We start from the raw sequence: 24430 nt of genomic DNA, 5'->3' as shown, positions 1-24430 counted from the left end.
TCGTGGGCAACGTGTCATCAAGGAGGCAGTGACACTGTGGGTGGAAGACAGGGAGGGCGGCCTCCAGGGGGCACGTGCTGCCCGTGGCCACTGAGAGGCCGGGGCGGGGCCTCCCCAGCTGTCAGCTGGGGCGTGGTCAGAAGCCCAAGGATGGCTCCAGTGGCGGTGGGGCGGGGGTGTGGGTGGAGGGGCCCTGCATCCCACGTGCACTCAGCCGCCCTCCTTCCGGCCTCTCCCCTCGTGCCCCCACCTCCGCTCCCTTTCCGGCTCAGGACCCCCAGAGGGGACTCTTGGGCCCTCTGTGGGCTGCAGCCGCTGCAAGTGTGAGTCGAGACCATGCGCCCTCTAAGGTCCTTCCCGTCCTAAGCATCTTGCCATCTTCTTGGTGCTCTGGTAAAGCTACCTAACTTTTCTTGTTTCGGCCATTTTTCATAGTGGGGGCTGCAGCTCCGAAAGGCCCTGGCCCGTGGACAGCAGGAATGCGCTGGCTTGGGGCCTTGGCGCCCAACCCAGGCCGCCCTCCTCACCCCCTTCCTGCCCCCACAGCCTGGCAGCCGGGAGGTGCCCCGCTATCAGGGGAGCTGGGGGAGCAGACGGGACTCAGCGCTGCCGCTCCTGGGAGACCCCGAGGGAGGGACCGCTGGGGAAGAGCCGGTAGCGGGCAGCGGACTCGGAGAGCCCAGCGCCCGCGTGGGTGAAGCCGCCCCTCTCAGCCGGCTGCTTTAAGCAGCTCTCAGAGACGCTCAGATGTTCAGAAACAGCGGACTCGGCGGTCAGCTTCCAACACGCTCCTGGGTGGAGCTGGGGTTGGAACCCAGCTCTCCTGACTTCTGGGGCAAGCCTCTTTCCTTAGTTCCAGCTGGATTTTCTTCAACTTTTTTACCTGAAGTGTAGCTGACTTACAGCACTGTGTTGGTTTCTGGTGTGCAGCAGTCATTCAGTTATGCATACGTATGTTCTTCTTCAGATTATTTTTCACTACGGACCCAGCAGGACCTTGTTGATCTATTTCATACAGTGTGTATCTGCTGATCCCAAACTCCTAATTTATCCCTCTGCCCCCATCTCCTTTCGCTGGCCAGAGAGTGAAACTCCCCGCCGGAGTGCAGGGTAAGGTGCGAGCTGAGGTGTGAGGAGGGGAGGCAGGGCCCCAAGGTCTGGACGTTCTGTCTGGTGTCCCCATCCTGTCTCCCATACACGTGCAGCGGGAGGAGGGAGGCCGCATCCCCCGGCCCAGAGCTCAGGGTGCGGATTACCTGGTCCCTCCGCCGAGCGGAGGTTGAAGACCATGCTGCCTGGGGGCTGCTCGGCCGCCTGGCGGTACCACAATGGGAAGTGGTCCAGGGTGAACATGCTGGCCTCGTCCGCGGGAGTCAGGAACCCCCTGCAAGGAGAAAGTTCTGGCACGTCCCCCAGATCCGGGAGCATGGTCTCCTCCTCGTTCTTACAAGGTCATCTAGGCTGGGCCCCGGAGCCCCTCGCCTCTGCCTTGGAGGAGTTGCCAGGAGAAGAGGTCAGCCTGTAAGCTGGTGCTGCCCCCACCACGCGCCCCAGCAATCCCGCCCTTTCCAGAATCTCATGCAGGTGCATCTGAGGGCACGCGGCCACGGGAAGCGGTAGAGCCCGCCTTACAGAGAGCTTTCCATTTTCTGCGAACTCCTCTGCCTGCAGGATTTCTTTCTTTTGGATAAAGCCTAATTTCTGCTTGTCAGGCTAAGCAGCATGTCTGGAGGAGGAGGCTGCACAGTCAGAGAGGGGCACGAATTCCCCCGAAACGCAGGCTCTCGCCTTGAGAGGCAGTGCGGGGTTTCTTTTCTGGAGTGGTTCTACCTTGCTAATTATGGCTCGGGCCCCCTGCGCTCGGCAGCCTGCAGGAGGGAGACGGCCCAGGAGCGGAGTGGGAGGCCGGTTATCAGTGACTGTAAATAACCCGTGGTGGGGGATATCTGCGGGTGGATTCTGGGGAGGCTGGGCTCCCGCGTCTCAGAGGCCGACTTGCCCGGCTGCACTGCCCGGGCTGCTAGCCAGGCCAGGGTCCGGCAGGGGAGCCCCCTGGAGGTGTGCATTCGGGGCGGCTGGGTTCACGACTTGGGGAGGTCTGTCCGAAGCCTTTTGGAGGGGATGCAGGGAACGCGAGACCCTCCCCTCACACTGCTGGGTGTGGTCCACCATCCGACCTCGGCCGCACAAAGACACGAACCTGCGATTTTCTGACTGGGGGAGTTCAAGGGGATGGGGAAGGACTGGGAATGGTGAGCCTGGGGAGGAAAGTTCCTTGTGGCTCAAGACCTCTGGGTGAACCTGCAGTTTCCCATCTGAGTCTCTTGCCGCACTGGTAATGGGCCCTGGAAGGAATGCTTCCTCGGGGAAGGCGGGAGATCCACTTAATTCCTCTTCCTCAAAACCCTCTGCTTCCTAGCAAGTGTGGGTCTGCCCCAGAGTCTCAGAAGATGCTCCGGATGGCGCCGCAGCTGAGTGCTTGGATTTACCAGAAGGGGCAGACAGTGCGTGGGACACAGGGCTGAGGGGCCAAGTCTGCCTGGGAGCCCGGCGGTTCTCCCCCAGGTGTCCGGCCGCCCCACCTCCTTTGCAGAGAGGCAGGCGCTCCGCACCCCACCCCCAGCTTGCTCCCTCCTCCCCTGGGGGACACGTCCAGGATGCGCCCAGGCCCGGGAGCACTTCTCTGCCTCTCCCGGCCTGTGAACCCCAACCCTTCCTCCCCTGCACCCCTAGAGGCCAGGGTCTGTCTGTCCACAAAGCACGGGGATACCCGAGGGACCCCGTCCCCTGGCTCCCAGCGGGACTCACTTGTCGGAGACCTTCTCGGAGCCCACGAACAGGCTGCTTCTGAGGAGGCCGGCCCGCGTGCCCAGGAAGGCCATGTCCACCACGCGCTCGGACTCCCTGCAGGCAGACAGGGCAGGTGGCGTCACCGCGGGTCCGGGGAGGGCACAGGGGGCCGGGAGGACCCGCGGGCCCCCCGTCTCTTCTGCTGTGAGCACCCCTGGGCCTCAGCCCCTCTGCGTTTACTCAGCTCTGGGGGGGTTGGCTCTGGAGGGCAGGAGGAACTGAGGGAGAGGTTTGTCCTGGAAGCAGAGAAGTTGCCCTTCATGAGCAGCACACAGTTCACAGCCTTTCACACACTCGCCTTGTCCCTGAAACGTGAGAGGAGCAGGCCGCCCTCATCGGACTTCACCACTCTGCCAGCGGGAGCCAGGAGCCTGGGGACGCCCCCGCGGAGCACCGTGAGGCCTGCGCCCCACGTGGGGGCCCTCACCTTTTTAAAACTTCAGCTTTACTGAGGTAGAGTCAACACACACCGTGGTAGCTCAAGCGTCCATCGCGGTGGCTTGACTCGCGGGCACGTTGTGAAAGGGGCCTTTCTTTCTTGTGTTTGCTGAGAACACTTATGTTCTGCTCTCACGGGAAGTCCTAACCACACAGCCCAGCGTTCCAACCAGAACCACCATGTTTTACAGCGAGCCCCCGACCCCCTCACCTCACCGCTGAGAGCCTGTGCCCCCTCTAGCACCCCGTCTCTCCCAGCCCCGGCACCCTGTCTCTTCCCGCCCCGGCACCCTGTCTCTCCCAGCCCCGGCACCCCGTCTCTTCCCGCCCCGGCACCCCATCTCTCCCAGCCCCGGCACCCCCTCTCCCCGTCCCGGCACCCCATCTCTTCCCGCCCCAGCACCCCATCTCTCCACCCCGGCACCCCGTCTCTCTCCGCCCCCACCAACCACTTCTCTATTCTGTTTCTATGATTACACTGGTTTTTTTAAGATTCTTCATACAAGTGACATCTGCCGTGCTTGTCTCTACCTGGTTTCTTTCACTTAGCATAGTGCCCTCTGGGTTCATCCATTTAGTTGCACGTGGCAAGATTTCCCCCTTTTTAGGGAGAGGAGGTAGCTCAGTGGTAGTGCCTGCCTAGCAGCACAAGGTCCAGGGTTCAATCCCCAGCGCCTCCACTTGAAAAATAAGTAGGTAAATAAACCTAGTTACCTCTCCCCCTAAAAAAAAAAGACTTCCTTCTTTTTAAAGCCTGGATACCATTCCGTCGGGTACACACACCGCATCCTCCTCGCCCTTCCATCCGTCAGTGCTCCCTTAGGAGGCTCCCTTGTCCTGGTTACAGTGAGTCACGCTGCAGGGCACAGGGACACCCCTTCAAGTGCCTGCCCTCCTTTCCTCTGGATAAACACCCAGAAGCGGACGGCCCGAGGAGCCTACGTGACCGTCAGTTTACACTCCCGCCCCCACGCGCACTTGCTACCGCCTGGCAGGTGCGAGGCGGTCTCTCACTGCGGTTTGGATCCGCGCTTCCCTGACCGCTGCTGCCAAACATCTTTCGTGCCTCTGTTGGCTATTTGTAGGTCTTCTCTGAGAAGAACGTCTACTTGGCTCCTCTGCCCTTTTTAAAAAAAAAAATCAGATCGTTTTGTTAAGGAGTTGTGTGAATCCTTTACATGTCCTGGGTATCAGCCCCCAAGACACAGTGTGCACAGACTTTCTCCCCTTCCGCAGGTGTCTTTTCACCTTGTGCCCTTTGCCGTGCGGAACCTTCATAGCTTGATGTGTCCCACTTGCTCATTTTTGCTTTGGGTGTCAAATCCAACAGATGGTCAACGTCAAGGAGCGAACCACCTTCGTTTTCTTCTAGCAGTTCTGTGTTTCAAGTCTTGCATTCACGTCTTTAATCCACTTTGAGCTGATTTTTGTTTGCGGCGTCAGATAGTGGCCCAGCTTCCCCAACACCATTTCCTGAAGAAACTCTCCTTTCCCCCAGTGTATATTCTTGGCTCCTCTGTTGTAAATTAATTAACCACACACGGGTGGGTTTCATTCTGGACTCTGTTCTGTTCCATTGATCTGTGTGCTTGCTTTTCCAGGAACATACTATTTTGATTATTGCAGCTTTTGGAATATGCTTTGAAATCGAGGCACATTATGCCTACAGCTTTGCTCTTTTTCTCAAGGTTGTTTCGGCTATTCAGGGTCTTCTGTGGTTCCACACGAGCTTTAGAACTGTTTTTTCTATTTCCATGGAAAATGCCACTGGAATTTTGACGGCGACTGCCTGGGACCCGTACGGTGGCGACATTTTAACAATGCTTACTCTTCCAGTCCACGGGCATTCAGCAGGGTTCTAAATGCCTTATAGTTCCCAGCGTATGAATCTCTCGCCTCCTTGGTTAAGCGCACCGCTCAGTGTTCGTCAAGAGGCGCTGCCCGCCCGAGCAGGGCTATTCCTTGGTTTCTTCTTATTTCGTTTACACTTGAGAAAAGCTCCCCCCTTCAATACCCCGTCACCCCGAGGCTCAGTCTGAGCAGGGGACGCGGGGTGAAGAGTCGTGTCTGTTCATTTACCGGTTTGTACAACTGTGAGCTGGTTCCCTGCCGTCTTCCAGTGATGACCAGTAAGCTTTTTTTCCGTATCACCGTGAACCCAGGATTTTAACACGTTTGCTGTGCTTTGATCCAGCGTGGCCGCGACCACTTCTGCTGCTCTGACTGCCCCACGGCGGGCCGGCGAGGGCCTCCTCCAGTGGCACGATCTCACTAGTCCTTAGTGACTCGCCCCTGGGATGAAAGGACGCCCCTGGATCAGTCTTCGCCCCGGACCTGCCCCAGTCCTGCACTCCGGGGGTCACAGGCTCGTTTTAACGAGGGCTTCGTGAAGTGGACATTGGAAGCCCCACCTGGGTCTGGGGTGCCCTGAGGTGGGCCTCTCAGCGATGAGATCTCCCTTCTGCTTCTTTCAGGGAGAATACGTCACGAGTTCACTGATGTTTCCGATCCGTATTTCGCATTAAGTCTAAACTTAACCTCTTTGATTTGTAATTAGAAGCTTTCCATCTCTTCTTGTTGGCTGAAAATCTTGTTCCTGTTGACTTTAACACAAGACTGTTTGCTCTGAACCGTGCAGTCTGAGAATAACCAACCAACAGTTTCCAGCAATGGGCTGACTGAACGCAGGTTTAAGATTTTCTTTGCTTAGGGCTTAGGTTCTGCTTCCAAGTCCTTGAATGAAGTCCCCATGTGTGTGTGGTGACTGCACGGACTTGAGACACACCAGGTTTATTTGTTTCACTTGCTTTCAAAGTTTTACTTTTTATTTTGTTTTTTGATTTGGGGGGGTAATAGGTTTATTTATTTGCCTACGTTTGGAGGGAGCGCTGGGACCGAACCCAGGACCTTGGGCGTGCTAGGCACATGCTCTGCCACTTGACCTATACCCTCCCCACCCCCACCCCCCACTTTAAAATTTTTAGACTTATTTTTAAAATTTTAATTTTCTTTGATAACAATGTAAAGCACTTACACGGTTCCAAAGTCAAACATGCGAAATATGGTGTAGTCAGAAGTCTGTCTGTCTCCATCCTGTTCCTTCACTCTTCCTGAAAGTAGCTTTTCTGTTTGCTGGTTTATTACTTTGTTAAAGATTTGTACACGTACACACGCACATATTGCGTGTAAGTTTATGCACGTGTGTGAAGATACATTTGCATTTCCTCCTTCAGATAAAACCGTGGACTATTACACACACTTCTCTCCGTAGCTGAGCTCTTCCGCAGCAGGAGAGTCAGTCCTCACTTTTCATGGCTACGTGGTATTCCCTTAGGTGCATCTGCCCAGGCTCCTACTGATGGACATTCAGGTTATTCCCAAACTGTTCCTGTTGTAAACGGTGCCGTGCTGATTAGGGCATGTGACGTCTCTGGGATGTGTTCCAGGAGCGGGGCTGCTGCTCGAAGCGGAAATGCATGTGCCACCTTGTTAGGTTGTCAGATGCCCCTCCAGAGGCTGAGAAACGTTTCATATTCCCACCGACTCCCAGTCCACGAAGGGCCAGGCTGCCCGCAGCCTGGTAACGGTGCCCGTCGACCGATGTAGGTGGTGGTCGGTCTAAGTGACAAGGACCACCTCGGTCCAGTTCCGATTTGCAGTCCTCTCACGACGAGCTGGACCAAGCATTCTTCCTGCAGCCCAGGGCCAGCCGCAGGCACCCCATGAAGCAGCGCGTCTCCTGGTCCTTTTCCTGCACGTGATCGGTCCTTTGCCTCTTAGCTTTGAGGCTCTTTGTCCATCACGAATGTGTGATTTAGGGACAGTCGCCCTTTCTTCGTTTATAAGTGGCTGCGTCTTTCCAGTTTGTCATTTCTCTGCTCACCTTGCGCACGCTCACTTTCTGCCACATAAACACTTCACGTTGCTAAGTTTATCAGTCGTCCCCTTAAAGCTTCTGAATCCTGAGTCACCATGGGGAGAGGGCCCCCCACGCCTCGGTTTCAGAGCAGCTGGCTCTTGTTTTCTCCGGGGGCCTACACGGCTTCACTTTTCACACTGAGATCGGACTCGTCTGGACGTCCTCCAGGTGTGCGTACGATGCCATCGCTCCCCTCGTGGCTCGCGGGCCAGCCGGTGCTCGGCATCCACCCCGCCCTCGATGGGCTGACATCACGTGTCCGTGCTACATCCACGGCGCCCAGACGAACTTCTGGGTCTTCCTTCCCATCGCCCTGGCCTGCCCGCCCACTCCCGGGTCGGCAGCACAGCTCACAACCGCAGAGCTTCTGTAACACGGGTCACTCTCTCGGTGGGACCAGCCTTCCTGTCGTCCCAGTGTCTTCCTGGCTGTTCTCGCCTGTTCTTCCAAATGAACTTCATAATCAGTTTCTCTGGATCCAGAAAAACCCTGGTGGCGTTTGCACGGGGACCGCTGTGAATTTACAGGTTACCTCAGGGAGGCGCTCTCTCCGCAGCGCTGGGTCTCCCTGACCGAAAACACCGAGCGTCTCCCGTTTGCTCGAGTCTGCTTCTGTGTTTTTCAGGAGTGTCCCACGAGTCTCCTGCGCACGCGTGGGGCACCTCTCATGCTTCATGCCTAGGTGTGTTGTCACACTTTTTTGTGCTTGCCTAAATATGCCTTCTCACATAATGTCTTACCTTGCTTTGGTTTGTACAGATAAAGGTTATCACCTTGAGGGGAAGGGCAAAGCTCAGCGGTAAAGCATATGCTGAGCATGCACGGGGTCCTGGCTTCCATCCCCGGTGCCTCCGTGAAAAAGTAAAACAAGATTTAATAATAAAACTCCTGGGAGAAAACACAGGCAGTAGGCCCTGTGACCCCAGCCTCAGCGACGTCTCCCTGCGCTTTCTCCAGTCCATGCTTTTCGCTCCTTTTTCAAGTATCTGCTGTCATGTACCCATGGATTCATTTCTGGGCTCTCAGTCAGCTCCATCCACCTCTGTGTCTGCTTTCCTGCCGGGACCGCGCCGTCTCGATTGGCCCCCGGATGAGAACACTTGCTCCTCGATGCTTCCCAACACGAAAGGCATCAGCCATGAAGACAAAGACCGCGCGCCTCCTCGCCACACCTGGCGGCCCGGTGGGCGGGGCGGCACGGGCGTGCGGGCCTGGACGCGGGAACCGGGCCGCCCGGCTCTGACTCCCGCTCGGCACTGACGGGCCGGCTGTCCCTCTCACTCCGCCCTGGTTTCCTCACCTCACGCGGATGATGACAGCAGCTGCGCTGCAGGGCCGCCGTCGGGACGCCCGGCCTAAAGTACACGGAGCACCTGGGGCAGCACCTGGCCCTCTGCATTCTTTTTCGTTCTTTAGTTTTATCTAATTTTGCATCCGTAACACGTTCACATGGTTCAAAATTGTACCCAAAAGTTAGACAGTGAAAAGTGCCCCTCCCTCCGTTTCAGTTACCCATTTTTCTCTAACCAGAAGCAACCAACGAGAACTGTCTCCTACACAGCCTTCCACAGATAGAACACACACGCGCACCCACGCGCGCACACACGAGCCCCCTTCAACAGAGACGGTTGGGCACGCTGCGTTCTCTGTAGGTGCTGGTTCCTATGAAGTTCTGGTGTCTTCACTGGGACAGCAGGCATCAATTTCCCGAGCGTCCAGGAGAGTTCTGCCGTCCTCATCAGTCAGAAGCTGAATCTCATTGCTCAGGAACAAGGTGTATTCTGTGTTCACCTCATTAATATCTTAATCAACACCCTCCCGACGTGCGTGTGCACACACTCACGCACACACACGCATGCCCACATCCCCCACCTCTTCCTCCTACCTTCCCGCCGGACGCCAGAGCACCAGCTGTAGGTGAGCAGAGGAAGAGAGGAAACCCTGAGGGCTAGGATTCGCCGAGGTCAAGCCTGTCCGTCACAGGGCCTCGACCTCACCTGCCGGAAACGGGCCCCCATCTGCTGCACCGCTCTCTCCAGGGCACTTTGGCTAACGGGCTGTCACAGCTGGAGCCACCCAGAGGGGTTCTTGGACCGGCTGCTGCGGTGTGGGGTGGGGAATTTGGACCTGTGCCCAGTGGACACTGTGCCAAGCCCTTGCCTGCTGGGGCCATGAAGGTCGCCGTCACCCCCACATCTTCCCACCCTCATCTCAAGCCAGAGGACGCGGCCCGGCGGTGGGAGGGGCCCCCGGGCGGGACGTACTCAGAGATGTTGAGGGCCAGCGCCGTCCAGTAGGCCTCCATGGGCGCCGTCACCACCGCATCAAACAGCACCTCCTGCAGCAGCTCCTCGTCACCTGGGGCAAGACGCGGAGGCCGGCCGTCCTCCCTGAGCCATCTGAGTTCCACAGACAGGACCCCCCGCCCCCGCCCAGCCCCTGCCCCCGCAAGTCCCGAGCTCAGGCCCGGAGGGAAACTCACACTCCAGGGCCAGGTCCTGCCCGGTCAGGAAGCGGACCACGGCCTCCAGCTGGCTGAGCTTCCGGTGGTCGGGGTCTATATCCGTGACGCAGTAGATCCTGGAACCCGGCGGAGCCCCGTCACTCAGAGCATCACCCCCGGCCACTCCCCGCCCTGTCAGCGCCCTGCCCCGCTCACCAGTCACCCGCCAGGCTCAGGTCCGGGTGGAGCAGGTCGTGCAGTCCTGAAACCAGAGTCCACGCTCGGTCGGTGCTCACCCACTGCTGAGCGATGGGCCCCCGAGCCGTGGTCCTGAGTCAGAGCAGGAGCTCAAGCCACAGGCGGGTGCCTGCTGCTCCTGGAGCGCCTCCCTTCCTGCTGCCCGCATCTGAGGTCCGAGCCCCACCGGCCAGGACCGCCCTCAGCAGAGACTTTGGCCTCACTGGCTTCATTGTACCCACTGACCACAGGGCCACGCGCAGCTGTGTAAGCTCCACGGCCACGTGCTCAGCACATGTTTGTCGACTGCATGAACAAACGCCCTCCCGCGCACCCATCAGGGCTCAAAGATAAGCAGGTGCTCAATTAAGGTTTGACAATTGGAGGAAAGGGGGCTGGGAGTGCCGAGGCCGCGTGGAGGCACCGCACGTGGTGCTGGACACACACAGACTCAGGCAGGTAGCTCAGGGGGCGCCCCTTCCCCGCAGGAAGCCCAGCGAGTCCAGGGCCCATCGCCCCTGGACCATGGGTGGGCCTCACCCGGAGGAGGGAGAGGGAGGCCCCTCTGCCCCTGTGGTGGTGGCGCCCGGGCACACCTGGGAAGGGGAGAAAACGCACAGGAAGGGAGAGGAGGCCCAGGGAGGTCAGCTGCCGGGGCACAGGGAGGGCAGTGCTCCAGCGGCATGGACACGGGGTGTGGGGGGTGAAGGCAGGGCCACGCGGGAGCAGGCCGCCGGGGAGACGGGGCTCCCTCAGATGCATCCAGATGGACTGGGCTGGGCAGTGGAGGTGAGCATTTCCGGGAGAGCACGCACGGGGCAGACCCTGATGCTGAATGCCAGGACAAGGAGGAGGTGTGGGAGGCCACAGAAGGCGCAGTGAGGATTTCCAGAAAGATCCCTCCACGGAAGATGAGAGCAAGGAGGACCAGCTGGCACGTCTCAGCCTCCACTGACCGGCAGGTGCTGCAGGCCCTGGGTACCCGGGGCACACAGACCCCTGGGGGCCGTGTGCTCTGCCCCGGGAGCCTGTCTGACCGGCCCGCCCAGTGTCCCAGGGGAACCCAGTTTCCCCAGCTGCCCACCAGCCGACCCACCTTCTTCCACAGACGTGTTTCCCAGGAGAATGTACTCCCCGTGGCCGCGGGACAGCACCACTCCCAGACTGCGGGCAGAGCAGGGGGCGGCTCTCACCAGCAGCGCCTGCCCGCCGCCGCCGGCCGCTTCCTCCCCGTGCCCAGGGCAGTGCGCCCCGGCCCTCCCGCCTGCTCCCAGGGTCCCTTCCAAGCTGACACAGCACCGCGTCTTGTCATGGGCCTTCTTCCTGAGGAGGAAGCCACAGACCAACCCCCTCCGCTTCCGGCGTAGTCAGATTCGCCCTGGACCTCTCAGGGCCCCAGGGACGGGAAAGCTCTCTCCCTCCGGGAAGAACGTCGCTGCCAACCCCTTGGCTGGATGTGGGCAACACCCAGGGTGCGCTGAGGGCACTGGTGCCTGGGCCCCTCTCCAGGGTCCTGAGTGACCCCCTGCAAGGGCCTGGGGCCAGGAGTTCTACAGCGACCTGCAGGCGCTCCAGTCAGCAGTCAGGGCGGGGAGCTGCCCTTCACTGAGACATGAGGAACTTCAGAGAGAAGGGCCATTTGTCCCCAGTTTGCAAGCTGCTGAAGCTGAGTATTTATAAGTCAGAGGGAACCCGAGAGATCTTCATATTAGGTCTTCCATCTTACAACGCATCGCTTTAAGATCTCTGAGTAAAATGTCATTTCACCCTCCCAATACCGCCAAGAAGCAGCCATTATGACTCCCATTTTACAGATGAGGACCGTAAGGCACAGAGAGGTTAAGTAACTTGCCTAAGGTCACACAGCCTGGAAGTGGTAGAGTTAGGATTCCAACCCAGTTAGTTTAGCTCCAGACCCGGAACATCCAGACCTGGAACAGGCCACACTGAACATCAGGCTACACTGGCAAAGCCGGTGTAGACCTCAAGTTTCCTGAATGCAAACCTGGGTCTTTTTCTGTTACCACAAAATTGCCAACTGCCTATGAGTCAATCCCCAAGGCCTGAAAGTCCCACCTAAGCTGCTGACATTCCCGTCCCATCCTCACCTCCCCCTGAAGGCGCGGCATGGGCCCCTCACCTGAAAGGCGTGTCGCGGATGTCCGTGAAGAAGTAGTCGTGGGTCAGGAAAAGGACTCGCTTCTGAAAGGGACACCAGGAAAGGGTGCCTGCTGGGGAGAGGGTCTCCAACCATCACCTCCCTCCCCATCTGACACCTGGTGCCCCCCCCCCTTACCCACCACCTGCCGCCCACACGCCTCCTCTCGGTGACGCCCCGGCGGAGCCACCTCCCGCCAGCACACGGCAGCCCTTGGGGTTGCCCGACTGAAAGGCCACGTCCCAGACCCACGCTGTCCCATACGGGGCCACCGGCCTCTGACGTGTGACTCAGGAACGGAAGTTTCAAGTTTTAGTTAATGGCAGTTAACGGAGACCGAAATCTAGAGAGTCTGGGTGGCTGATGGCCACAGTGCCGGGCAGCAAGGTGCGGGCCGTGACTGAGGTCCAGGTGGGCCCATGGGAGACTGCCGCTGGAGCGCACACCTGCACAACCCACCTTCCCCTCCCTCGCTCTGGAGCACAGACCCCTGCAGGGCCACCTGCCCGTTACAACGTCTGTTTCCTTTCAAAACTGCCGTGAGTTTTCATGTTTCAGTTGGATTCACACCAGTCAGTTGGAGCACACCAGGGCTGCGCTCAGTGGCCAAGTGCACACGCACAGACAGACCTGGGTCGAGGCCCTGCCGGCCACTTCCAGGCTGCGTGCCCTTGGGTACGTGGCTCCACCATCCTGGGCATCGCAGCTCTTGTCTGCACGTCGGGAGTAACAAGCACATCCCCGCACGGGCTGCTGGTGGGAGGGAGTGTGTTTTTAGCGGGTGGGTGCACACGGGAAGAGCAGGGCTTGCTCTGGGCTCTGGCGTCCTGTGGGCTGTGCTGTCCCCAGACGCGGTGGACGCCTTTGGGAAAGAAAGCCTGGCGTTGCACTTGGCTTGGGAGCTGCCTTATCCCCTTCACTTCTTTTCTGACTTTCCTTCTTCACTTTGGAAAGTGGAGTAAGATGCTAAGCAGGACGCAGGGGGAGGGCCTGGCAAAAAAGGTTTGTTTCTACCGGAAACCAGGTGTGGCCCGAACCAGACAGAACAGTCCCCAACGGGGCTGCACCCCCGAGGTGCCCTCCCGCCCCCTCTGCTTCAGGCAGATCCTCCGTCTCGGCCCTGAGAGCCTCTGGGGGGCGGCCGGGGGCCAGCACGGGCAGGGACGGGCTAGGGGGCCCTGTGCTCCAGGTGGGGCTGGCTTGAGTTTGGAACTGCAGAGCATCTTTGAAATTTTTCTTTCTCTCTCTTTTTTAATTGAAGAAAAAAGCGAAATGCACACATCTAACTGTACCATTCCATCAGTTTGGGTAAGTGTACGGTGATAAATTACACGTGGGTCTGATGGGCGTGTGCAGCTGTGGAGCTGCCCCTCCGCCGCGGAGACGCGGACGATCGCACCCTCCGGACGAGCCCGCTGGCCTCCCGTGGGCGCTCGGTTCTGAACTCGCCCGCAGACGAGGGTGCATGTTCCCACAGCGCGTGCCCCTTTGTTTCTGGATTCTTCCACTGCACGTCACATCTCTGAGACCCGTCCGCGCGGCTGAGCGCGCGAGGAGCTTGTTCCTTTCCACGGCCGGGCAGTAAGCACCCGGGCGGACACGCCGCGGCTTGTGTGCACGCTCCCCGCGGGCAGGCACCTCCCAGTTTGGGGCTTTTATGAATAAACTGCTGTCAACATTCTCCCCGTGGACGTGTGCTTTCATCTCTCTCGGCAAGCACCTGGGACCGGGTCTGCGGGGCCGTGCGGCTAACTGTGTTTGCCTTTACAAGTCACTGCCAATGCCCCCAAGTTATTTTACTTCCAGCAACACGCGTTCCAGTTTCTCCACGTCTGCGCCAGAACTTGGTGTTACCGGTCTTCTCAGCCGCGGCTGGCGGTGGGAAGTGGAGGCTGGCGCAGTTTTCGTCTGCATTTCCCTGGTGACAAAGGCTGCTGGGCGCCGCTTCCTGTGCTTGTAGGTCGCGTCTGTTTCTTCACTTGCGATGCGTCTGCGCAAGCATTTTGCCCGTCTGTCATCGGGCTGTTGGCCTCTTTGCTAATGACTTGCAGACGTTCTTTACAGTCTGGACAGGTCTACGCCCTGCTTGTCCATCTTCTTAATTGTGGCTTTTGATGAGCAGAACTGTTCACTTTTGATGAAGTTCAATTTACCAAATTCTATTTTACATTTAGTGCTTTTGGTGTTTGGTCTAAGAAATCTTGGCGCAACCTCAGGTTGTGAAGATTTTCACCTACATCTTGTAGAAGCCAACAGTTTTAGCTTTCACCTTGGGAGCTATGGTAACTCTGAAATTAATTGTCGTGTATGGTGTGAGATATGGCTTAATGTTCATTTTTTCACTCATTCATTCAGCTGTTCGAGCACCACTTGCTGAAAACACTCTCCTTTCTCCACTGGTTTGCCCGGCTGTCTTTGCTGAAGAGCCCACGGACACGGAGCTTGCTTCCGGCCCCTCTGTTCCCCGCCAGGGACCCATCTGCGCGTCTGTACGTCGGTATCACTCTGCTTGGTCACTGCAGCCTCGCGGTGAGGTTTGAAATCAGGCAGTGTGAATCATCCAAGTTGGTTCTTCTTTTTCAAGATAGTTTTGGCCATTTTAGGTCCTTTGCATATTCATATGAATTTTAGAACCACCTTCTTCTACGTCTAGAAGAAGTCTGCGCAAGTTCTGCTTGGGACAGTGCTGGATCTGTAGATCAATTTGGGGAGAACGGACCGCTTAGAATGTCGATCTTACGACCTATAAACACGGCTGTATCTTTCCATTCAAGTTTCTTCTTTGACGCTCTTTGTGCAGCGTTACGTAGTTTTAGTGCAGAGGTCTTGTATGTCTTTGTTAAATTTACTCCTAAGTATTTTATATTCTTTCATGCTATTGAAATTGGAACTTGAAAATATGTTTATTTCCCAAATGTTTGCTCCTATATATAAAAACACGATTTTTTTTTTTAATGGAGGTACTGGGGATTGAACCCAGGGCCTCGAGCGTGTTAGGCATGTGCTCTACCCCTGAGCTGTGCCCTCCCCCGAAGCTGACCTTTGTAACGCTGACTGTGCGCTCTGTGAACCTGCCACCTTCGCTCATTGGTTCTAGCAGCTGTTTTGCTGATTCTTGAGATTTTTCTATGTAAACAGTCATCTTGCTGTGAATGAGGACAGTCTTGCTTCTTCCTTCCTAATTTTTGTGCCTTGCATCTTGTTTCCTTGCGTTACGGCAAAGGTGGGTCACTGCGAGGTCCAGTGCCGTGGTGAACAGCTGTGATAGAACCAGACCCCCTTACCTTGCCCACAATCTTAGGAGAAAGTGTCGGATGTTTCACCATGAACGTGAGCTTCTTCCTACGTGCCTTCTAGCAGACCCAGGAAGCTCCCTTCTGTTCCCGGTTACGTCTTGTCAAATGCTCTTCCGCATCTGTCGGGACGACCACGTGGCGTTCTGCCTTCATCTGTTCACGTAACGGGATAACTAACCCCACGTGCGGTTGTCCTGTGCCTCTCACCTCCCACACTGCAACCCCCACCATCCAGCGTCAACACTGTTGAAGTACTCAGCTGTCTTTTTGGAAGTTAAAAAAATAAAGTTTTATCTCAACCCACATATTTACCATTTCCAGCGCTGTTCATTTCCTTGTGTTGCTCTGGGTTCCCATCTGTGTCATTTCTCTGCTGCCTGACGAACTTCCTTGAGCATTTCTCGCAGTGACAAGCTCTGCTCTGTTTTACCTTAAACTGTCTTCATTTCGCCTCTTTGGGGAAGGACAGCTTCTCTCTTTATATTTTCCCTCTTTATTTGGGTTGACAAATTTTCTCTTCCGGCATTTGAAAATTATCACGTTCCTGGCTTTGACGAGAACTCAGCCATCGTTCTTATTATCGTTTCCTTCCACTATTGCTTTTGCTTTTTAGAAAGATTGTCCCTTAACTCCAGTTCACAGCAGGTGGACCAGGGTGTGTTTAAGTGCAGGCTTTTTTGTTCATCCTGCTTGGGTTTGCTGAGAAGCTTGCATCTATTGGTTTTTGTTTTTCACTGAATTCTGGACATTTGGGGCATTATTTTTCGAATACGTCCCTCTGTTCCGTCCCTTCTCCTTCCCTCTGGGGCTCCCAGGACGTACGTAGTTAGAACGCTTGATGTTACCCCACAGGCTACGGAGGAGTGATTTTCTTTAAAGCCTTTTCAAAGTTTTCTTCCTGGTCTTCAGATTGGATAATTTCTATTGATCTGACTTCAAATTCACTGTCCTTTTTTCTCCTCCTCCAATCTGCTGTTGGTTCCATCCTGTAAGAATTTCACTTTAGATGTTTTGCTCTTCAATTCTAGAACTTCCTCTTGGTTCTTGCTCTGGTTTTAAACTGAGCCAAATCAGCTAAGCTGGAGCTACATGTTTGTGGATACTCACTTCCCTGCCTGGCTCCACATCAGGGCTGGCCAAACGAGCCGTCTGCATGGGAGCCGCAGGGAGACTGCAGCGGCGTGAGCGCAGCACGCGGGCAGGGCTGCAGCTTGCGCTGGTCAGCTGGCTTCCCTTCTCCGGAGCGGCCAGCAGCCGGAGCCAAGCCTCCCAGCTGCCCAGGGTCTCCTCCTGCAGTGTCTCTGAGACCTGAGCCAGCGGGTGTGCAGGTCGTGGGGCGAGCACTCTCTCCTTCTGCAGGTCCCCCACGTCGCTGTGGGTGGAGGGAGTGGGGGACAGATGTGGGCTCCTGTTCTTCCTCGTGTGTTCCAGCTTGTTCTTGCTTCCCCCACATCTCACCTGGCTTTCCTTCCCAGCTGCTGGTCCTGCCAGCCTGCGACGACGTCCTGCTCACCACCAGAAGCAGAGGCACACGCCTCCAAAGAATTCTTCACCAGCTCCCACCACTTCATTAGGTCTCCCCCCTCGGATTAAAGCTCTTCTCACATCACTTGTGGTTCTACGTCTTTGATCAAACCCTGTTCTCTGCTGAGATCCCCCATCTGTTCATTTATGATGACCATCTTCTCCTTTAATCCCCTGTGCATATTTATCACGTCTACTTTAAAGCCTTTCTTCTACCCAACAGCTAGGTCATCTCTAGGTCATTTAGAAAACTGCTGTTTCTCTTAACTGTGTGTCAAGAAAGGAAACATAATCCTGTTTCAGTTCAGACTGCCTGGCTCTGGTTAGCACCATCGCTTGGTGGCTCCGAGAAGGTGACAGCAGTGGGAGAACACGGACTGGGAGGGAAGGAGGGACGACCAGCCACACCCCTCAAGAGCTGGCTGGGTGAGATCCTGGCCGCACTCGGGTCTGCCCTGGAGCTGCCCTCCGCCCAGTGTGTGGCACTTCCATTACAGCCCGGCAGCTCGGGGCCAGATGAGAGCTTCCCGGGGCAAGTGAGGGGCATTTATCCAATTGGGGTAAAGGCGGAGACGCGTGGAAGAAACCTCTGCTTTTTTGGAGGATGAGAAGGAACAGCTGGGACCAGGGGCCCGACATCACTGAAGCTGTGCACCCGCCTGACGGAGGCCCCTCTTGGCCCAGAGCTTGTGGCAAGCAGGCGGATGCCTCAGAAAGGAGACAGGTCCCACTGAGAACCAGCCTTTCCTTCCCAGGGCCTTCTTGCTTGGCCTCCACGGAGGGCTGTGTCTGTGGAGGAACCTGGGTCTAGTTGTTGCCGACAGATGTCTGTGTTCTCTGTGCCGAGGCAGACGGGCAGCAGGAGGGGGCGGTGGGGGTGACTGTGAGGGAGGAGGTGACATTTGTAAATATTTCAAGGACAATGCAGAGTCAGTGCAGACGCAGTGGAACCTTTCAGAGGAGAGGAAACACTTTTCTAAATGGCGGGCGGGTCTGGGGAGACAGCATGGCGCCAGAGGGCGCACCCATGCCTGGTTATCTGTGGTTCCCGCGGGTGAAAATCAGCTGTAAGGAGCAGCAGTTATTTTCAGCCTCTTCCTATACAACGCGTTTTACAGAAGCTGCTAACAATTTGCAAAGTTAACTCATTTTTCCCCTTTCTACCATAAACCACAAAAGGGTCAAGCAGCAGGGCAGCCTCAGGGAGAAAGGAGAGCTGTCAAGACTGGCGTGTCCGGCTGCCTCGCGCAGCAGCCCTGAGAAACAGGCGTTGGTGAGGACAGCCCCTCTGGCCGGCGTCCCTCTGGGGCTGACACCCGGGAGCTGCGGTCCCCTCTCAGGACCCCCGGGCTCCAGCCAGCACTCAGGTCGCAAGCTCTAATTCAGCCCAGTCCCTCGTCACTACCCCACGCCTCAGCTGACCACAATGCTGCTTCCTGGGACCAGACCCCAGTTCCTTTTGGTGAGCGCCTCACCCCTCTGTCCAGCGGAACCTTCACGTCCATGGAGAGGGACCCCGTTTCCCTGTTGATCATGGCTGTCCTCAGCTGCAGGAGGAAAGACAACGCCGTCAGTCCCTTGTGCACGGGGCGGTGGAGGCCCACGCCCCAGACTGGGGGTGACCCCGGGAACTCTCTCGGTTCTCCTCCAACTCCTCGGAGTAGAGCACTGGGGGGAAGTTGGTTTGATCCTAGCTTCCCTTTAGCGGGAGTTCTGGAATTCGCCAAGATAGTGCTCCCAGGGGGCTGACACAGGAGAGCGCTCCCCTGAGACATCACGTCCTCCTGGCTGAGCTCCTGAGCCGTGAGCGCCTGAAACGTGGCTGGAACTCACACTCCGTGGCTCAGACGTGAGCCCTTTCAGCCTCCAAGGAAGATACTGTCATCCCTTCATACCCGTTGGGAGAACCTCCCGTCAGAGCCCTGCTTCTGCTCTGGGCTTGCAGAGGCTCCGCTGAGGGGTCGGGGGACCTCACAGCCTGTGGCCCCGGGGCCCACCGTCCGGCCCAGCCCCCCACCCCCGCCACCGCCCACTCACCGTCCCGGCCGGGTCCTCCCACTCCACCTCCGAGAGGTCCACACTGTTGTAGTTGGGTTTGGGCTTCAGTTTCTTCCCCTCTCTGTACTGAGGGCGCCGGTCCGGAGAAGAAACACAGGATCAACATGAGACCCCGCCCAGGTCCCAGCCCCTCCCTGAAGCCTGTCGGGGAGGCTCATAAAGCCAGGGAACCTGGGCGGCTCCTCATCGGAGTCTGGGCCCCTTTCCACCCAAGGCAGAGCATCCCGGCTGACATTCGTGACAGAGGGTCTCCTGGCCTGCGAGGGGCTTGTCCCTGGTCTGGACAGCATGACTAGGAAAGAGCTCTTCCTCGTCCAGAGCTGGACCCCGTCTCCCCGTGACTTGCACCCAAGGGTCCTAGTTCTCTCCCGCGAGCCGCACAGACGTCTCCCACCCGGTAACCCTGGAGACTGTCGAAGGAGCCTGTCACTCCTGAGACGTCCCTTCTCCGAGCTACACGTTCCCTGTTCGCAGGGGCCACAGCCTCCTCTGAACACGCTCTGCTCTGTCCACGTCACTCTCAAAAGGGAGTGCCCAGGACAAGTCAATATTTCAGACGGGGTCTGCCCAGTGTGTGACCTGTGTGGCCCTGTCTCGGCCTCCGCTACCTTCCAGGACGGCTCAAACCGAGTTTGCAGCCAATTAAATGCCCTCGACCTTCCCCTTGAAGCCCCGTCACATTCCAGCCCCGCAGCCCCGTGCTCGAGCACCGAGTGCTTGGCAGGCAGCTCCACGCGTCCCTCGTACATTCCGCCCTGCTCGCCTGCGCCCGTTGCTTTAGAGGAAAGCCTTCTGAACACACGATTCCTCGCTTCGGGTATTAGCCCCGGCTTCCAGCCTTCGTGGCATCTGCCTTCTGTTTCCATCTTGCTGACTGAAGTTTGAATGGGACGGAGCCAAGGACAGACAGACTCCGCGGAGCCCAGTGCAGACCTCCCTCCAGCCGGACGCAGAACCGCTACCACCACCCCCTGAAGGTTGTCGCTTCCCGGCCCTGACTTCTCCCTCTCTCTCTCTCTCTGATACTGTCGTCATCTGCTGTTCAGTCTGCAGCTCTTCCCCGGCTTCGTTCAGTGACAGAGTGAAAACGGAAAGAGGACAGTTTGTCCCCCGGGTAACGAGGGGGTAACCAGAGGGTCTCTTTTTCGCAGAACCAGGCCCCACAGTCCCCTTCACTGTGGATCTTGCTTTGGTCAGTCTTCGCTCTTTTCAAGAAAGCGTCACCCAGTGTCTCACCTGCCCGGAGACCTGTAGCACCCCTGCTGCCCGGCACCTGCCCGTCCCTCTCCTCCCACCCCGGCCTGGGCGGCGAGTCCTTCCCGGGCTCATGGCAAGTCCACACTCAGGGCCAACGTCACGGTCCTGCCATCTGGCGCACAGGCCCTGCCGCTGCTGAGTGAGGAGCGACACCCTTTTCACCGCCACTTTCTGACCCTGACGGTGTGGACGGTCATCTTTAGCTCCTCCCACGAAAGCCGCGATTCTGCTCGAACTACTCACACTTGGGCACTGACACAGCCTTCAGGCCAAAGGCCTGGCTTGTGACCATTTTCTGCATTATTACCAGGCAAATCCTCTGCTATGTTTATTTTTAAACTCAACGGTTGTCCTCCTCGACACCTACCATGAACGGACTGCACCTTCCGTGGGAACCTCGCCCTGCTGGCTTTTCCATCCCCGCTGCCATGTGATCGCGTTTCAGAGGTGTTACTCTCTGCTTCGTCTTTGTGATCTGCTTCCTCAGTTAAACTGTAAGTGTCTGTCCCTAGCCTTCTCGGAGCATGGTAGGGTCGGGCCCACAGCGGGACCACAGTGTGAATGGACTGGCTGAAGTCCTCTAACATCGACGTCGGCCCCTTCGTCCTGTGGGTCGGCTCCAGGATCAGCTTTTTTTTTTTAACGGAGGGACCGGAGCTTGAACCCAGGACCTCTTGTATGCTGATAACATGCCCTACGGCTGAGCTAGACCCTCCCTGCTCAGGGTCAGCGTTGCTGCTGTCTCCCTGGTGAGTCCCTTTGCGGGCTCTGGGGCTGCTCCCACAGCACCCTGGCCCAGGCCGGTGCCCCATTAAGGGTTCAGACACTGGCTCAGCAGAGTCTGAACTGGGAAGACGGGGTGGTTTCCAGGCTGCTCTGATCTCTCCACTCCAAACCTCTAGAGTTTGCCTTAAAGAGCTCAGCTGGGGCTTTTGGTCACTCTGTGTCTATCCGACCCAAACAGAAAGGCGTGGTGCCTAGAGCGGTCTCTCCAGTGACACCTGGGCGGGTGAGTGCTGGGGAGTGCCAGAAGAGGTGTCCTGCTAGCTGTCGTCCTGACGCCAACCTCGATTCAGGACAGGAGGGGCAGAGGAAGGGCCAAGATGCCACTAGGACCTCAGCTCCGCACCCTGCTCCCCTAGCCGCCTGAGAGGTGCGGCCGTTGCTGGCGTGGGCAGCGGCCAAGGCCAGGACCAGAGTCCTGGAGGCAGAACTTTAGATGGAAGGATGCAGCCTCCTCTCCTGGCCTCAGTCGCTCAGCTGAACTCAGGTGGAAATGCTCCAAACCCCACGTCGGGATGGAGGGAGCGCGCGCGGGGGGGGGGGGTCTCAGGGACACGTCCCAGGACCACCTCAGGGCAGCCTCAGCCCTGCTCCCCCTCTCAGGAGGCTCCTTCCTGCCGCTCCCAGGGCACCTCAGCACTCACTGCCCTGGGGCGGCCCCTGGGCTTCCGGAGCCACGCAGACTCCAAGAGGGAGCCCGGGGACGACTGAGGTGGTGACGGCAGCGGAAGTGGCCGTCCCACGGGCAAAACTGCACACTCGTTCCTGCTCCCTGGAGGCTGCTTGATACCTTATCTCTCCGGGTGGATCATAAACAATGTGAAAACAGGGACCATGACTCAAATTTTTCCCTCATATTACATTGGGTTCTTGAATGGAGCCAAATGTGTATTCACTGTTTTAACCGTTTTTATAAGCTACCCTCAAATCCCATATACTTAAGATCCCAAGGCAAGTAAGATCGGTACCTACCAGGGGTCGGAGGTCAGGATGCGAGAGGATGTAGCCATTGTTAGTGTTCAGGAAGGCGTATCCGTGCACCCCGAGCTATGGAGACAGAGATGGCGGGGTGTCACACGGCCTCTGTGCTGGGGGGGTCTGGGCCGCGGGCGGGAGGGCGGCAGCCAGGGGGTCTGGGCCGCGGGCGGGAGGGCAGCTGCTCCTCACAGCACCGAGTTTCTCAAGCGAGAACATGATTAAGCCAAGGCGGTGCTTCTCCGCTCAGTCTGAACTCCCCCCAAACTATGGTCTGAGCGACCGTGACAATGCACGTCACCCCTCACTCCTGCCTGCCACGTGCTCTCGGCACTGTGAGCACCTCAAATACCTCATTCTTCCCAAAACGGGGCTGCTGGTGGGAGGAGCAGACTGGGAAACCGAGGCACCAGGACGGGAAAGAACTGCTGAAGGTCCCAGAGCACGTCCTAACTGTGGTGACCCAGGTCCTGGGGGCCCCCACCTCTTTCCGGTGCTCGGTGTTTGTGGGGGAGGGGATGTGGGTGGGGGATGTCTGGGAGCAGGATATCCAGGGGCGGGATGCTGGGGAGCAGGGTGCAGTGGGAGGGTGTTCAGGGGGATGCGGGCCCCGCCCCAGCTGTGGGCTTGGCCGCGCTGCCTGCAGGGAGGCTCCTGAGCCTGCTGGGGCAGCCCCTGGGGGGCCTGGCCAGGCTCACCTTGTACCGGGGGGCCAGCTTCATCAGCTCCCTCAGGGCCACGTCAGAGCCCACCACGCCCAGGAGAATGCCGTGCGATCGCTGGAAGGAAGCCGTCAGCGTCAGGGGCCCTACGGCCCGCGTGCACGGCAGGACGGGGCCCGCGGCCTCTCCAGAGCCCACGAGGGGAGACCACTTGGACCTTGCGTGATCCTTCCTCTGAGTGTTATTACCGGTTTTTAAATTACTTTATTTTATTTTCAGCGGAGGCACCGGGGATTGAACCCAGGGCCTCATGCATGCTCGGGACGTGCCCTACCAGTGAGCCGCACTCTGCCCCCTGCAGTCAGGTTTGAGGCCGAGCTCCTTGGAATGGAAGTCTGGAACCACCCGAAGAGGCCCCAGGAGCCATCTCCACTGCTGGGAGGGTTAATGCCCAGTGTTAGGCTGTGTTATTTAAATGCAGCACAAAGTTGGACGAAGTGTTAATCCTCACAGCAGAGACTGAAGCACTGGGATCCGGGGGCCCCTGACCCGTGGGGGCCCTGAAGCCCGGGGCCTCCGAGGAGCGCTTTCCAGGTGGAGGGTGGAAAACCTGGAACTCCCCCAGCAGAGCCTTTACAAACAGGTTGGAGCCGGCCCAGACTGCTAGACGTCTGGCAGGTGACCCACTGAGCCCAGGGTTCTGGGAACAGAGCAGGGGGACAATCCCAGGCTGGCTGAGCAGAAGCCCTGGGGAGCCTCGGGAAGTGAGGGTCCAGCACCCACCCTCCTGACCAAGGGACTCTGTGGTCGCTACTGGGGCACAGGGCCCGGGATCTGCACTGAACCCTCTGGGGTGTCCTGGCGCCTGTCAGGACCACTGGACTGTAGACACCGCAGCTCCCCGGAAAGCAGCCACTCACAGTTTCGTTCTTCTTGCTGAAGACCGGCACGGCCACGGTGGTGAGGAGGCTCAGGCTCTGCGCCTGCAGGCGCGGGGGAAGGGGGGCGGCTATCAGCAGGGAAGGGCAGAGGGCAGAGGCCACAGGTGGCGCCCACGCCACGATGTCAGCCTCCCCACGGGAGGGAGAGCCCCCAAAGGAGGTTCCCTTCCCTACACAGAGGGAGCCGCGGGGGTGCTGGAGGGGAGAGGGCCAGGCTGACGTCGCCAGGGCGGGTCTCAGAGTCCCCGAGGCCACAGCCCAGCTCCCAAGCAAGCTCACCCAGCCTCCTGTCCCGGCCACGCCAAGGGCGAGGGCACGGCAGGGAAGGGCCGTCCCAGACAGCAGCAGGACACGGCCAGGAGTCACCCGGGCACTGAGCTCTGGTCACCGAGACGTCGGGTTGGACTCCCGGGAAGCTTCCCTCAAAGGTGGGGTGCGCCCCTCCCCTCCGCCACCTGAAGCTTGGAACTCGCTGCTGTGTCCAGGGCTCCACTGGCTGCTTGGACTAGGCCGACCCGAGGGATGGGAGGGACGGCGGAAGGGACCTGGGTCCCTGGTGGCCTGGGAGCTGATCAGCCACCTCTGGGCTTTTATGTGCGGAGAAGCACCCTTCTCTCTCACAGAATCCACCGTTTCCAGGTCTCTCTTAACCCTGGCTGACACAGCATTCTGAAGCGGGGTCTGCGTCTGGGATGAGATCTGAGCAGAGCCAGGCAGGCCCCTGTCCCCCTGCATTGCCTCTGACTGTCTCCCCTCAACGTCTGTTCCCGCGTGAGGCCTACAGGCAGTCTCTTTGAAAACTTGGGCCGGAAGGGAGGACGCCTGGTTACTGGAGTATCTTGAACCCCTGGTCGGTTCCTTCCTTCCCAGGCCTGGGATGGGGGGGACA

The 24430-nt window shown here is 58.1% G+C and overlaps 1 protein-coding gene across 1 annotated transcript in view; it reads right to left on the bottom strand.

The window, feature by feature from the left end:
- Positions 1 to 24430, bottom strand: part of CACNA2D4 (calcium voltage-gated channel auxiliary subunit alpha2delta 4) — an 80546-nt gene that overhangs the window by 33705 nt on the left and 22411 nt on the right. The window contains exons 14-25 of the mRNA XM_074357604.1: positions 23521 to 23583; positions 22637 to 22717; positions 21936 to 22010; positions 18903 to 18989; positions 18341 to 18412; positions 12028 to 12089; positions 10984 to 11051; positions 9867 to 9912; positions 9690 to 9787; positions 9472 to 9565; positions 2809 to 2904; positions 1257 to 1384 (exon numbers count right to left, since the gene is read on the bottom strand). Coding sequence (XP_074213705.1) covers positions 1257 to 1384; positions 2809 to 2904; positions 9472 to 9565; positions 9690 to 9787; positions 9867 to 9912; positions 10984 to 11051; positions 12028 to 12089; positions 18341 to 18412; positions 18903 to 18989; positions 21936 to 22010; positions 22637 to 22717; positions 23521 to 23583 — 970 coding nt within the window. The remainder of the gene's footprint in view (positions 1 to 1256; positions 1385 to 2808; positions 2905 to 9471; positions 9566 to 9689; positions 9788 to 9866; positions 9913 to 10983; positions 11052 to 12027; positions 12090 to 18340; positions 18413 to 18902; positions 18990 to 21935; positions 22011 to 22636; positions 22718 to 23520; positions 23584 to 24430) is intronic.

Source organism: Camelus bactrianus, chromosome 34 (genome assembly GCF_048773025.1).
Source record: "Camelus bactrianus isolate YW-2024 breed Bactrian camel chromosome 34, ASM4877302v1, whole genome shotgun sequence".
Taxonomy (NCBI): domain Eukaryota; kingdom Metazoa; phylum Chordata; class Mammalia; order Artiodactyla; family Camelidae; genus Camelus; species Camelus bactrianus.
The sequence above is the reverse complement of the archived record's forward strand: the minus strand, read 5'-3'. Positions and strand labels throughout refer to the sequence as shown.